We start from the raw sequence: 14,789 nt of genomic DNA, 5'->3' as shown, positions 1-14,789 counted from the left end.
TTGGCACTTGGGGAACAAGGGACTCATGGAAAAGCAAAAAAAAGTTTTCACAGTTGGCTTCTTCTCTTTAGATAGATGGGGCTGTCGTAAAAGACACACCAAAAGTTCACTTAGAATTCGTCACGGTAGATAGATACCCCCCTTTTCAGTCAAGATCACATTTTCTGCCCTCAACTTCACACCTCACTGCATCGTGACCACGTACATTGAATTCGTTTGTTTATTGCAAAACATGGGCTATCCGACATTGAACATTTCATCACTCATGCGCCCGCCCCAATCTGGCAGGGCGCGATTCTTCCCCAAGCGCAATGTAGGCCCAGGGCATCACACCCCGGAACCTCCAATACCTCCCAACCCAAGGGCTCTCTCATAACCAATTCATCCCCTACAACCTAATCATAGGCCCAGATACCTGACTTTCTCATTCTGCACTGAGGAGGGGGCCACTAGCCCTTGATACTCGCCGCAGAGTCACCGGTGCCCGTCCTCGAGGGTCCGATGCCGGGCCGCTTGATCTTCCTGAAGCACGTAAACTCGTTCTTGCTCGCCTCACGCAGTCGCTTCAACACGCTCCTCATCTCGGGAAGCTCGCTCTGCAGGCGCGCGCGCGCGTCGTTATCGGTGCGCCCATCGAGCTCCTGGTAAATCTCGCTCTGGAGCGCCGAGGCACGGTCGGTGGTGTACTGGCTGAGCGTCTGGGCGACGAACTCAACGTCCAGGGTGGCCTGCATCAGCGCCTCGAGGGTGTATCTCTGTCGCGTGCGGAACGCCTCGAGAAGCTCACGGCTGGTTTGCTCGAGGAGGTACGAGAGCACCTGCGAGGTGAGCGTGGGTGCCGTGGTCGAGACTTGGGTGTGGACGAGCACGAGACTGAGGAGAGCTTCGTAGACGTAGGGTCTCGCTTCCCGCGGTTTCTGGCCCACCTCAGGGACCCAGTCGGGCGAGGCAACCCCGGCTCTGACAATGTTGCGCAGCTCCTCAATGGATGGGCGGGTGTATGATTGGAAGAGCCTAGCGTCAATCTGGCCCAGAACATCCTTGATCGTTTTGGATTCATCGCTAAGTTTGACCGAGAAGGCATTCTCAAACTGCGAGTTGAGACTTGGCACGACCTTGGCGCGGAGTGACTGCAAATTGCTGAGAGTAAGGAGCATACGGACGTTCTATACAGTATGTCAGTAGGTAGTTCTTTCAAAATGATACAAGTCAAACTCACCCTGTCTCCCGCGTCGAGTGTCGCTCTTCCGCCGCTGGGAGCGGGCGCGGCGGAGGCGACAATGGTGCCGTCCATATCCGTTGTCCAATCGTCGTCGGCCTTCTTGACAGATCGCTCGGCATTCTCCACCATGCCGCTCAACGCCTTATAGAGCGTCGTGACGTACTGGCTTCTGACCATCTGCAAGAGTTTACTAGGCGGTGGGAGGACAATATCCCCCGCACCAGGCTTTGACATGGCTTCGGATATGTACAGGATCTTCTGCATGCCGGTAAGCAACGCGCCTTCAAAGGCGGAAAAGCTCGAGGGCATGCGGGTGAGGTCGCCCAGTTCCGGTGATCGGTACCAGTCCTCTACGAACTTGATATTCTCAGCGTCCTTGTTCCATGCTGCGCAAAGAGCGGTGACGCATCGTTCTCTGGAAATGTTGACAAGCGTCTTGAGCCTGTCCAAGACGCCAGGGTCCAGTCCATTCGCAACGGGGCCGATGCTCGCCAAGTCGGACGCGCCCGAACCTACCAGGGCGAGCATCTTGGAAAGGTAGTGGACACCACTGACGGAATTGGACCACGGAGGCCAAAACGCTAGCTTCTCCCACGTCTCGCCGCGCTTGGGCGAAGGAGGAGGAATGTTGTTAGGGTCGAGGTTCAGCCGAGGATCCAAAAACCCGGTGGGTGTGAGGTTTCCGGCTCCTGCAGAGGGCGGACTCTTGGGTGATAGGGGGAGGGGCGAGAAGAGCAACGAGATATCCTCGGGTGGCGGGCCCGCGAAAAAGGCAAAGACCGTTTCGCGAATCAGGTCGACTAGCTCCAGCGTGCCCTTTTGCAAATCTCCAGCACGCTCCTCTGGTAGCTGGTGATGGACTTGCGATTCTCCATTGTACCCCAAAGGCAGCGTGCGCTGGATCTTGCCCTCCAGGAAGCCTTGAACCGTCTGCCAAAAGTCCAACACCTCTCCCAGGATGCCTTGAGCCGATAGGATACTCGATAAGAACGCCAGCATCTTTTCCCACAGCTCTATAACGTCGGCGGAGTCAGCCGAGGCTATCTTGTTCTCCACGGCCGCGCGCCCCAGAGACCGCAGATGCGATGCAACCGCGTGCGCTCCGGGCTTGTCGGCGTTGGCCAGGCGTCGTCGTAGAACCTCCACCTCGACCTTGGAGCGGTCTGACGTCGACTGAATCTTGCCCTTGAGGTGGTCGTACCGACTAAGCAGCCAGACCCAGATGGGGTTGTCGTCAACGCCCAGCTCGAGAAGCAGACTAATCAGCTCCATGTGCTGGTCTTGCTGGCCTAGGTTGTCGGCCTTGGAGACGCCGTGAAGGGTGACGAGCTTCCGCCACACGTCCCGCTTGAAGGCCTGGATCTGCTCGTCCACATCGTGCCATATGCGTGCCGCTAAAACAATCTGATAGATGTCGGCTTGGCTCGAAGAGCCCGCAGCGGCGTTTGCAGCCAGTGCTCTTGCATCGTCTGAGAACTTGCGCGCCTTGTTGTACTCCTCCACGAGACTCTCGTAGTCTCTTCGTTTGATGCTCTCGGCAATGGCAGAGCTTAGTTCGACGTACTCCTTGAACTGATCTAGGTTCGCCGACACAACCTTGAGATTCTCCTCCTTCTCACGTCCTCCCAGCGCCGGACCCCACACATCTTCCGCCTTGGCAGAGACATCCAGAAGAGGCGCCTTGATACCCGAGACTCCGTATTCGCTTTCCTTGACGAGGGCGTTTTTCTTACGAGCGTCCGAGGTGGGAGATCCGAGGGATGCGGCGAGGTTCATGCCGCCGTTGCTGCCTCGGAAGCTGCTGCGACTCGCGTGGCGGGAGTGAGCTCGAGCACGGCCCGTGGTTGGCGGCGGAGGCGGCTCGGCGCCGCGATACTTCATCTCCTTGTACACATTATCAATGGTAGCCTTGGCCTTGACGAAGCGCTCAAAGTTGGTCTCCACCAGAACCTTAAGTGATGCGGATTTTTGATCGATTGACTGAGACAGCATGTCCAGGCCGGTCAACAAGCTTTGGGTGTCGGCAGTCGCGTGCATTTGCGAGAGGAACAAGGCGGGAGAGAAGGTGGTCGAGGACAGGAGGAATCGATTGCCTGGACGCATGTCAGTCTTGCTGGTCATTATCACAATATCGAGCCCACGTACGCAAGCGCGGATCGTCCTGAATGGGGACTCCCAGCTGGCGGAGGGTCCTGACGACACTGTCGGTGGTGCCCAAGGGATCGGGCTCGTCGCGCTGGACAATGTTGGCGACACCTCCCTTGTCCGACTGGGCGCCGGGGATTATGCTGCGTCGGTCACTGACGGCTCTCTCAAGTGCCTGGTATCGCGACTTGCGGCGCTGCAGCTTCGCCTTCTTCTCGTCCTTGGCCTCGTCCTCATCGTCGGATGCATCGCTCTGGTTCTTCTCGGCTGGCCATTCGTCGGGGTATGGATTGGGGAGCTGGTAAAAATCCAGAATAGTTCTCTCGTAATCTGACGACATTATGGGGTATTGGTATCACGAATCGTGGTGGTAATTCGTAAAGGAGGAAAGCGATCGTTATTCCAGCCGGCCGAGGAACGGCTGGGGGCTCGGCGAGGGAGCTTGTTGCTTGCAGTACGTGTAGCCGTTTCAAAGGTACAAGATGAATAATTCCATTGGCCAAAGATGAACGATTGACAATGCCGCACAGAGGCAACCAGGGTGCCGGAAGTGCAAAAAGCACTGCGCAAGTGCAACAAAGTGAGGTGCAACTTGATGGCGAATTGTTTGCGTTCAGTTCCAGATGGCAGCTAGCTTACTGCTCAAACCTAGGTAGAGAGGTACCTTGGTGACAACGGTGCAGCCCACTTGGTGCCTTCTGTGGCGCACACCGACGGCACCTCACTCACCGAAGCGCACCCAGGTTTTGGAGGTGAGCTCGGTCAGACGGGCTGGTCCTCAATCGGCCGGAAAAGTCTATGTCCGTTCCTGCCACCCGAAGAAAAGTTGGAGGGTGGGGTCTGCCCAGCCACAAGGTGTTATAGGTGTGGCTCAACTCGTGGCTAAACCTTCGGCAGCAGTCGGTGCTAGGAGGTCGGTCATCGATAATCCCGCGGGATGTTTTCTTATGCCTTTGAAGACACGCCGCCGCTTTACTGGAGATCCCACTTTCGGAATATTCAACCTCGGATAAAGACAACTCAGGGAACAAAGATACTATGGAGATGTACAAGACTGTATAGAAAGCCACATTCACATCTTTCAGAAAAGTCGTTTTCAGTTCTGTAGAGTTCTCAAGATGGTAGAATATAAAACATCATGAATGCATAGAAAGCCAACAAGTTTTTTTTTTTTTTCCTGCAGCAGAGCCGCTTACACCTGCCGGTGCAGCCAAGACCCCTGCGGTAAAGCGGCGGTTTATTTTCTCACCTGTCAAATCCGGCTGGCCGCCGCTGGCGTCTCTGCTACTAACACTTCCTTCTCCCGACCTTAAAATTCCCGTCTCCCGATAAACGACCAATCCTTCCCACCCGACCACTCTCCTCCGCCTCCACGTATCCTTCAACACCAAAGGACTCTAGACACGATGCTGGCCGCCCGTACTTTCGCTGCGCCTCTCCGGCAGCAGGCCATGCGCGCCGCTCCCCGCGCCGCCGCCGTCTCTCAGTTCCAGGTGCGCGCAATTCCTCCATCCTGTTCCTTGCCGTCCCGCGATCCCGCCCGCCCGCCGGTGACGATTCGGCGATGCAACACGGGCAGAGCCTCTACTACAGGCCAGCCATTCGAATAGAACTAAATTGCTAACAGTTATGTAGAACTCCAGATTCTACTCGAGCGAGCGTGTCGCCAAGTTCCACGGTGTCAAGGACTCCAACGTATGCCATTTCCCTCCTCCGTTACTACCCGCCCCATAAAATTTTACGCGCAAAGGAAAGACCTCGGCTTTGTTGTTTGTTGGCGCACCCCGACCTCGACAATGACACTGCATTCTCTGCTCTTGAACGCACATGTCACTCGTCATGTGCAGATGGACGGGTACTCGAGCAACAACAATGCCCCGAATCGGCCCTTTACGCAGCCCAAAATCACTCAACTGGCGATGGTCAAACCTGCGACATCTACATGCCTTCAAGACAAAACTAATCACCAATCTTGTATAGGGCAACTACCCCGTCTCCCTGATCGAGGGTGACGGTATCGGTCCCGAGATCTCCCAGGCCGTCAAGGACATCTTTGCCGCGGCCAAGGCCCCCGTTACCTGGGAGCCCGTCGATGTCACCCCCATCCTCAAGGACGGCAAGACCGCCATCCCCGATGCCGCCATTGAGAGCATCAAGCGCAACAAGGTCGCCCTCAAGGGACCCCTCGCCGTATGTGTTTACCGACCATGAGCCATTCTCTTCCCATTCTAACTTGAACATGCAGACCCCCATTGGCAAGGGCCACGTCTCCCTGAACCTGACTCTCCGCCGCACCTTCAACCTGTTCGCCAACCTCCGTCCCTGCCGATCCGTCGCTGGCTACAAGACCCCCTACGACAACGTCGACACCGTCCTCATCCGTGAGAACACCGAGGGTGAATACTCTGGCATTGAGCACGTCGTCGTCGATGGCGTCGTTCAGTCCATCAAGCTCATCACCCGTGAGGCTTCCGAGCGCGTCCTCCGCTTCGCCTTCCAGCAGGCCCAGGAGATTGGCCGCAAGAAGGTCCGCGTCGTCCACAAGGCCACCATTATGAAGATGTCCGACGGTCTCTTCCTCAAGACCGCCCGCGACGTCGCCAAGGACTTCCCCGAGATCGAGTTCGACGCCGAGCTCCTCGACAACACCTGCCTGAAGATGGTCACCGACCCCCTCCCCTACAACGACAAGGTCCTCGTCATGCCCAACCTGTACGGTGACATTCTCTCCGACATGTGCGCCGGTCTCATTGGTGGTCTCGGTCTCACCCCCTCCGGCAACATTGGTGACGAGTGCTCCATCTTCGAGGCCGTCCACGGCTCCGCCCCCGACATTGCCGGAAAGGGCCTGGCCAACCCCACCGCTCTGCTCCTCAGCTCCATGATGATGCTGAGACACATGAGCCTCGGCGAGTACGCCGACAGAATCGAGAAGGCCGCTTTTGATACCCTCGCGGAAGGAAAGGCCCTCACCGGCGACTTGGGCGGCAAGGCCAAGACTAACGAGTTTGCCGGCGCCATCATTTCCAAGTTGTAGATACCTACTACCCCTGTAGACTGTACGATCTTAGACAACGGATATTACCTCCTGTTTCCTTTAACGTTAGCCATAGTCGTTCAATGAGTTCATGAGCTCCAACAAAATTTGGTGTTTTCGTTCCTGTGGTTTCGGGCTGTGAGTGACTGGCAACATATGGTGGCAATAATTGAGTTTGACTGTTCACAACGTTTGGGCACTTCCCTCTGTCGCATGTACGAATTTGCTACCACTAAGATAACGAGCGCAATCAATACCTTATCAACAGATCAAAAAGCAGACTAGGATGACTTGACAGGTCGAACGGACACATAGGTCCGAGAGTCAACGATAGGCCTTAGCACTGACAGGACGCAATGTCCGTGAACATACCTAGTGAAGCTTGGGGCGAGCAGGCTTGCTGCAGCCTCGCACATCAGCCTCGTCTCGTGGAAGACAATGTCGTCTTCGCATTTGTCATGGCGTCGCAATGTTGGGGATTGCCAGGCCGCTGCGTCGTCCGATGAACGGATACCTCCTCAAGACTTACACGGCAGGTCCCCAAAAATCAGTGTCACCCTTCTTTGGAGTCGACCCTAATACAGAGTACGTTTGCTACATCCTGTACATGGAGGCCATAATTAATCGAAACAAAGTAGAAAGAGTATAGTCGGTTCGGGATGAATTCCTTTTGAATGAGAAAAGCTCGGCATCTTGAGCTAGCCTCAAGCCGACTCTTCACTCATCCCCCATTTCTCCACCCAAGATTCAAAATCAACTAAGCCTTCGTGATTATTATATCAACAGTTTCTACACCCACCCCAGCACATGAGTAATTTGAAGCACCTCATCTAAGTACCGAAGCAAGTACGCATCGAAACAGAGAGTTTTTCTCTGATTCAGATACGGTCACATCAAGGCAGTCATGCACCCGAGTCGGTGTAAGTGATAAGCGCATCTGGGTTTCCCCAACAGGCGGAAGAGACAACGTCATTCACGGGTTCGGAGATGGCAAACAGGCGAAATTTTGTTCAATACTGTACTGAATAGCAATGCAGTGATATTTGGTGTGCGTGGCATTCAAGGGCCGCTCGGTACGAAAGGCGTGCTATCGGACAAGTTCTTGATCTTCTTGTGCTCGGGGAACTTATCCATCATCATCTTGAACAGTATCAAATCATCTCGAGCGTCATTGGCAGACGTCTTGACTTCTTTGCCGTGAACCACAGTCTCATACCACTCTTTCAACTCTGCAGTGTAGGCATCCTCGTACGAGGTTTGGAGAGACCTGTGGGACTTTTCACCGTGCTCGTTCAGCTCGTCAATCTCCACCGTGATGCCGAGGCCCTTGACGAACGGCGTATCATAGCAAATCGTGACAGTCTTGTTCTCCCCGTAGACGGCAACATGAGAGTCGAATCTCGGCACCGAGTCAATGCCCATCTCGTAGACGCACGTGAACCTGTCGTCGGGGGCGGTGCCGTTTCGGTACTCGAACATGGCCGTGTACCAGCGCGCGTTGTCCGTCGAAGCGAGAACCGATTCCGGGAGGCCACCTAGCACATTCCTCATGAGGCTGAGACCGTGACTCCCGAGACTGCCGAGGAGACAGCAGTAGTCCATCTGCGCGGCTGTGAGCGATTCCGGCTCTTGTCCCCAGGCTTGGCCTAGTAAGACGGCCAGTCGCGCCTTTCTGTCCTCCGACACCTCGGTTGGTATGTCATCATGGTACTTTTGAGAGTATGCTCCCGATTGCCCGATGAAATAGGCATTGGGGCCGATAATGTCGCGAACGCGAGCGTACTTGATCTTTTCAACGGAGGCGATCTCACGTTTGAAGGCTTGGAGGCTTGGAGCGTAACGTCGCATGTAGCCCAAAAAGACGCGGGCATTATTGGGGGCCTTGGTCTCGGCGTCGATAATCTCGTCGGCGGCTTGCAGACTGAGCGTCATGGGTTTCTCGAGCAAGACGTTTTTCCCGGCCTTCAGTGCAGCAATGGTATACGGGGCGTGGTACTCGTCAGATGTTAGGATGACGACGACATCAATGGCCGGGTCATTGAAGATGTCGTCTGGGTTTGTGGTTGCGTGGGGGATGTTGAATTTGGCACGACAATGATCGGCCGTCTTGCGTGAAATGTCGCAAATGGTGACGACCTTGAAGAGATCAGACAGAAACATAAAGGTTGGAAGGTGAACGATCTGTGCAACGTCACCACCGCCAACTACGCCAACTTGCAGGATCTTGGGAGACATGGTGAGAGAAGTTTCAGTTAATGCAGCGATAGACAGTGGTGCAGTGAGTGAGAGATTTCATGCGTGAAGCTGGAGGATACAGGCAAGGTAGTTTGAGTACAACTTGACACATCAAGCCGCAAGTCGGCCTTTTCATATGGCTGTGTGTAAGCCCCGGACACGTATTCTTCGCTAACCCAAAACCGCCGAACCGGTGAGGCATGGCGTTGCCCGTGATGCACCCGAGCAACATGCATCCTCTCCGCATCCCCTCATTTAGTCTCCCCGCACCGTGCTAGCTGTATTTGGTTTTCCGACCAGTCTTGCTTTTGTCTAGGCGGACTGCTCTTTTTGGCAAAGAACCATCAGATGTTTCTGCTTATCAAGTGCATTACGGAAACTATGATACGATACGGAGATTCTGCCCTCAAACCTCTCAGCTGTTGAGCCCCTGCTTGCTGCTTGCTGTGGTCACTCAAAGGAGCATGCTGCCATGTCTCACTCACCGAACTCGTCTCAGACGATATTTCAAACTGCGTATTCACGGGCAGACTCTGGCAGAAGTTGAGACTCAACGTCAACAACCATGTCTTATTACTGGTTACTTCTCACATCTCAAGTTATGGACTCCTCTGATGATTCTGATTCTGATCATCTTCGGGAAGAGATCTGCTCATTTACTCAGCGCGCCTTGTCTGTCTCTCGCGTATCGCGCAGTATCGATAACTGTCATCCGTCTGAAGAAGTGAAGTTGAAGGGACATGTTTCCAATGTGATGATGGGTTTGAATTTCAGGGTGGACTTCAAAGTGGTCATCATTCAGCTATTCCCCCTCTACGCCGTATCAAGCTTCTTTTAATAGACGTGATAGACTGGGGGCATGCCATCATACCTATTCAGCCTCTTCAAGGCGAGGCGTCTGCACTTGTATCATTATCACGATGCCCAAGAAGTTGTAAGAATAGAGGCTAGTGCCAAATATTTCTTCAAGAGGAGTTTATCAGGTTTCTTTCAAATAAGAACATAGTAATAATACAACCATCAATAATTCCCTTACAAAACCGCAGTCAAAGTCACCAAACTTGACTACAACACAAAAGAAATCCGCTTGAAAGCCTCAGAAAATACCTCATCATCACCATCTTCCCTTCCGCTAACCCTCCAGGCAATAAACCCATCAGGCCTCACCAACACAGCGCCCTCCCTCCCAACCCCAAACGTTTCCTCAAAGCTCTCGCCCTCCCTCTCGTCAACCTCGACGACATCCTCTCCAACATGAACAAACTCACACCCAGCACCAACAGCAGCAGTCTTCCACTCCCCGTCCCTCGAGAGCACAATCCATCCACGCCCAAACAACTCCAAACTCGAAATCTCTTTCCCATCCCTCTTCCTAACCACCAAATGAGGCGCCCTTGTCCCGGGCTGACCCTTCCACTCATCAGGCCTCATCGCATCAGGCAAAGCCTCTTCTGTCCCCAAATCCACCCCCCTAGACCGATAAATCTGCCCCAACTCCATGGCAATATCGTCAATCACCTCGACCTTCTTCCCCTTCCCCCCATCACCCCGGATATACGCCTTGTAATCATCTCTCGCAAAGAGCTGATCATGCCTCACAAGCGCAACAGGCCTCCTCTCCTCATCATACGTCCCCAGAATCCCCTCGTCCGCCACCCCGCTCCTAACAGCAGCAATCTTCCACGCCAAGTTATGCGCGTCCGCGAACCCCGTGTTGGCGCCGTACCCGCCCCGGTTAGGCGGCAACGTATGCGCCGCGTCGCCCGCGAGAAACACCCGCCCCTCGGCAAACTTCTCCGCGATCCGCGCGCTCATCTCCCAGAACCCAATCGTCACCAGCTCGATATCCCCGTCCTGGATCTCGTCCTCGCCGAGACCGAGGGCTTTGCGGATGAGGTCCTTTTGCGCGCGGGCGTCCATCTTGTTGCTGTTGCCGACGTTGATCGTGTCCTTGGCGTCGGCATCGGCCTCCTTGTCGGGGATGGTCTCCTCGGCGGCATTCCACATCAACGCCCACCTCCCATCGTGATAACTCACCAAAAAGGCCTCAAACCCGTCTTCGCGCCCCTCGATCGAGAACTGCACGAATCCGCGCTCCAGAAACTTCTCAATCGGCGCGCACCGGAACATGACGCTGCACAGACTCCGCAAGTGTCCCACGCCCGTCGTCCCGATCCTCAGGCCCTCGCGGAAGATGCTCCGCGCGCCGTCGCAGGCGACAATGTACGATCCTTCGACGGTTACTTCCTCCCCTGATTCTCTGTTGACGGCCGTGATGCGTACGCCGTCTGTTGACTGGCTCCAGGACGTCATCTTCCACCCGAGCCTGAGATCCGCGCCTAGCTCGACGGCGCGTTTGCGGAGGATGGGTTCAAGTCTGTCTTGGGCGATCGCCGTGCCCATGATGGGAGCATAGACTTTGCCTCCTTTTTGCTGCGGTGGGGGTCCACCGGAACCAGATCCAGGTTTTTTGGTCTCGCCCTTCGGGCCAGCACCGTTCTCCTTGTTGGCGTTGTTATTCCAGAGCTGCTCATCAGCCCACTCCCCCGCCAGACTCTTGACCTTCACCCGACGAGGTTTCCCGCCCGGCGGACCGGATCCGACTTTCAGCTGATCAGGGGAGATGCCGACAGTCTGTAAGAGTTCCAGCGTGCGCGAGGTGTACCCGATGGCGCGCGGGTGCGGGGAGCTCGAGGTGTGGCGCTCGAATAGGATGACCGGGACGTCGCGGGCGGAGAGGAAGAGGGCGCTGGCGAGGCCTACTAGGCTTCCGCCTATGATTATCACGGGTGCTTGAGTTTGCGTCGTCATTGTGTGTTGATTTTGGTGTTGGTTGATGTGCCGACCGGTGTAAGTCAATAACAAAAAGTAAAGTCTCGAGGCTCAAGGTAAGATTGGATGAAAAGCGTAGTGTGGTTCGACCGTCCATCCAAACTTGTGTACGAGATGCACGATGAGGTCTTTATACATTTGGCATTTCAATCCCGCGCCATTGTGACGGCGTCGACGGCGGTGGTTTGCAAGCTCCGCACTTGCCCGGCTCCGCTGGTCCTGGCGTGGCCGGAAACGCAGCCACCGCCCCACACCGGTCATCTCGGGTACAAACACAGCGCTCGGTCCCGAGTGTCCCTCACTAGTTCTCACCGTCCACACAGATCCACTAGCAATTGTCCCGCCGGCTTACTCAACGGGTTTTCATACTTCGCGGTCACGGCATCCATCTTTGCTGTGGAAATATCACAAACACCCCTTGTTAATTGAATTCCTTGAATTGTGTGCTCATTGCATGCCTTGAAGCCTACCTAATTACGCCATAGATTACAACCTACATCCCTCCCGTGTACACCCGAACAAGCATAAAAGTCCTGTTTACAAAATCATGCCTCCAACGGACCGATAGTGGTAATGTCGAGACCCTTGGCCAGCTCCGATTTCGAAGGCATCTTTCCGAGCGACATCAACTCGGCTGACTGAACCATGGCAGGGTCCTTGCCCATGGAGGCCATGGCGACAACCGTCTCGCCATTTGTGTAGTACGCAACAAACGCCGACTCTTCCACATTGCCTTGAATCACGACATCGTCCCATCCGCCGACGGTGTTACCGCAGTATCTCAGCTGTGAGCCAAGTGCGGACCAAAAGACGGGGATGAAATGCGGCGTCTTGACGGCTGAGTTGATGATGTTGTTTGCAACAGAGCGACCAGCGTTCTGGGCGACATTCCAGTGCTCAATGCGAGTGTACCGGCCGTCGCCTCCAGGACCGTGGTAGGGGTATGTTGCGATATCACCAATGGCGTACACGTCCTTGAGACCAACGATCTCAAAGTTCTCGTTGGTCTTGATCGAGCCATCGTCCTCCAATCTGATGACCTTGTTCTCCCTCAGGAATTCAGTAGCGGGGGCGACACCAACACCGAGGATGACTAGATCAGCCTCGAGTTTAGTGCCATCCTTGAGGTATACCGCGCCAACATTGGCAGCGTCCGTGGCTGATGGCTCTGCCTTGTCAACGCCGGCATTCATGTGGAACTTGACGCCATTCTTTTCCAGGCTCTTCTGGATGCCAGCGCCAATCTTCTCGCCAAGAACCCTCTCCAGAGGAACCTTTTCCATACCGATGACGGTGACTGTGTTCTCCTTGGCGGTGGCGTTGGCAACCTCCATGCCGATGAAGGAGGATCCGACAATGACAATTTTCTTGCCCTTGTCGCCAATTGCCTTGACAATCTTTTGCGTGTCGTGGGCAGTTCTGAGGGTGAAGATGTTGCCCAACACCTTGAACCCTTGGAGGGGCAGGTTTCTGGGCGTACCGCCGGTGGCCAAGATGAGCTTGGTATAGGGGACGCTGTCGCCCTTCTTGGTGGTGACCTTGCGGTCAGAGAAGTCAACGTCGGTTACCTCGTCGGCGACCCAGTCGACGGAGCCACTCTTATACCAGGCCTCGTCGCGCCATTGCAGGGCGTTGACGTCGGTCAGGAGAGCCTTGGACAGCTTTGTGCGATCAATGGGGAAGTAGCCTTCAGAGGAGATGATGGTCAAGGGACCGTCGTAGCCACCGTTGCGCAGACCCTCAACAGCTCCGAGAGCACCAGAACCTCCACCAACAATGACCACCTTTTCTTGGTCGGCACCACCAGCGGCATTGCACTTGAAGTTGGGCTTGCGGCGACCGCCCTTGATAGCGGCCTCTTCGCCAGAAATGTAGACTGCGCCGTCGCGCTCGGTGACCTTGAAGACGGGAAGGGCGTCGAGAGCAGGGGCATCCTCAACGTCGCCAGTTTTGGCATTGAAGCAAGCTGCATGCGTGTCAGTGAAGTGCAATGGAGCCAACGTGGGAGAGGATAGATACCTCCGTGCCAGGGACATGTCAAGCGACCAGAGGTGGTCAAGACTCCCTTTACGAGTGGTGCGCCAAAGTGGGTGCATTTGGGGCCAACAGCCTGTATACTGCCGCCGGCGTTGAGGAGGAGGACCTTTGCGCCCTCGATTCCCTCGACTTCAACCTCCTGCTTGTCTCCCGGCTTGAGTGACAGCGAGGAGACGGACTTGAGCTTGTAGTCGGCCATGGCTCGTGCGCTATACGAAAATGGGTTCTTTTGTGTCGTTTGTCGGAGTAGAGAAGAGACTCTTACGTGTTGGCGGAGAGGGAGGAGGAATCTGTTGGTTTGCATGAAGGATGGAGGGGGAGGGGGCCAAGGAGTAGATGGGTGGGCGAAAGAGAGGGGAAGATGGTACGGTCACCGTCGAGGGGTACTCCGACTCAGACTGACAGCTGCTGATGTAAAGCACCGGGGCGGAGGGAGGGGGTCAGATAACAAAGCACACGGGGCCAAGACTGCTTAGGTATTCCCAGATGTAGTGTGGGAGCTAAGTATCCTAATAGTGATGTGCTAGGCAGATGGTGACTGGAAGGTAAAAGCTTCCGGGGGTGACAAGTAGACAGAGATGTTGCGGTAAGTATGCTGTAACTGGGGTAAGGTGGGATGAGGCAAGACGTGATGGTAGGCGGTCTGCTGAGAGACCGGGGTTGTGTTTATGGAGGGGTTCAAGAAGGCGGGCAGTGTTTTTGTGTTTGTAACGTCGGGCGATGGAGAGTGGTGAGGATTCAGAGCATCATCATCATTCATGCGCTGGGCTTTGAGGGAAGCTCTCAATGGCTGCAGATAAACACGGGATGGTCAGAAAGACGCGAGAATGTGAGGTACCTTACGCTGTAGGTAGACGTGCAAGTGCAAGTACGAGGCAGAGATGGACGCAACTTCCTCCCCAAAATTGGACGATTGAATGATGACGCCATGACAGTGAGCTCGTTCCTCCACAGGGAAGGATCTCCCGGGATTAGCGGCGGCAACCACCTTCCCCAAGACGATGCTGTTGCTTGTGCCATTCCTTCCCTCTACGCAGTATGCTTCCTTCCAGTGCAATTCATCTGTTGTGGCAGGTGCTTGAGCTCACTCCTGGTCGTCATTGTCCACTGCGGCCCCACCTCATCCCGTCATCCCTGCCAGCTTGCAAATTCCTCCCATCTCACTGGACAAAATGCCAGAGCTTGGATCACACCTGTCTTGATCAGGGTTAGCATCAAACCTAACACACGGGTCCCATAATTATCCCACCAAAACACCCCACCACTCGGTCCACCGTCCGC

General features: G+C 55.1%; 6 protein-coding genes across 6 annotated transcripts; 2 read left to right on the top strand and 4 right to left on the bottom strand.

The window, feature by feature from the left end:
• Positions 1-449: 449 nt before the first annotated feature.
• Positions 450-3,707, bottom strand: CTAM01_07615 (exocyst complex component Sec5; the record flags this gene model as incomplete). The annotated part of the gene is made up of 3 exons (XM_060523637.1): positions 450-1,166; positions 1,220-3,315; positions 3,368-3,707. The coding sequence occupies 3 exons, from the start codon at positions 3,705-3,707 to the stop codon at positions 450-452; spliced, it is 3,153 nt and encodes a 1,050-aa protein (XP_060381691.1).
• An 802-nt stretch (positions 3,708-4,509) lies between these two features.
• Positions 4,510-4,680, top strand: CTAM01_07614 (uncharacterized protein; the record flags this gene model as incomplete). Its single annotated transcript, XM_060523636.1, has 1 exon — positions 4,510-4,680. The coding sequence occupies one exon, from the start codon at positions 4,510-4,512 to the stop codon at positions 4,678-4,680; it is 171 nt and encodes a 56-aa protein (XP_060381690.1).
• A 93-nt stretch (positions 4,681-4,773) lies between these two features.
• On the top strand, positions 4,774-6,404 carry CTAM01_07613 (isocitrate dehydrogenase subunit 2; the record flags this gene model as incomplete). Its single annotated transcript, XM_060523635.1, has 4 exons — positions 4,774-4,860; positions 5,003-5,062; positions 5,348-5,557; positions 5,613-6,404. The coding sequence occupies 4 exons, from the start codon at positions 4,774-4,776 to the stop codon at positions 6,402-6,404; spliced, it is 1,149 nt and encodes a 382-aa protein (XP_060381689.1).
• Positions 6,405-7,463: 1,059 nt separating this feature from the next.
• On the bottom strand, positions 7,464-8,639 carry CTAM01_07612 (myo-inositol 2-dehydrogenase; the record flags this gene model as incomplete). Its single annotated transcript, XM_060523634.1, has 1 exon — positions 7,464-8,639. One exon carries the CDS (start codon positions 8,637-8,639, stop codon positions 7,464-7,466), a length of 1,176 nt encoding a protein of 391 aa, XP_060381688.1.
• A 1,065-nt stretch (positions 8,640-9,704) lies between these two features.
• CTAM01_07611 (FAD binding domain-containing protein) lies at positions 9,705-11,450 on the bottom strand (the record flags this gene model as incomplete). Its single annotated transcript, XM_060523633.1, has 1 exon — positions 9,705-11,450. One exon carries the CDS (start codon positions 11,448-11,450, stop codon positions 9,705-9,707), a length of 1,746 nt encoding a protein of 581 aa, XP_060381687.1.
• A 566-nt stretch (positions 11,451-12,016) lies between these two features.
• CTAM01_07610 (uncharacterized protein) lies at positions 12,017-13,707 on the bottom strand (the record flags this gene model as incomplete). The annotated part of the gene is made up of 2 exons (XM_060523632.1): positions 12,017-13,437; positions 13,491-13,707. 2 exons carry the CDS (start codon positions 13,705-13,707, stop codon positions 12,017-12,019), a joined length of 1,638 nt encoding a protein of 545 aa, XP_060381686.1.
• Positions 13,708-14,789: the final 1,082 nt, after the last annotated feature.

The sequence above is a fragment of the Colletotrichum tamarilloi genome (assembly GCF_030869305.1).
Source record: "Colletotrichum tamarilloi strain Tom-12 chromosome Unknown Scaffold_24.1, whole genome shotgun sequence".
Lineage (NCBI taxonomy): Eukaryota > Fungi > Ascomycota > Sordariomycetes > Glomerellales > Glomerellaceae > Colletotrichum > Colletotrichum tamarilloi.
This window is presented reverse-complemented; position numbering and strand designations above follow the sequence as displayed.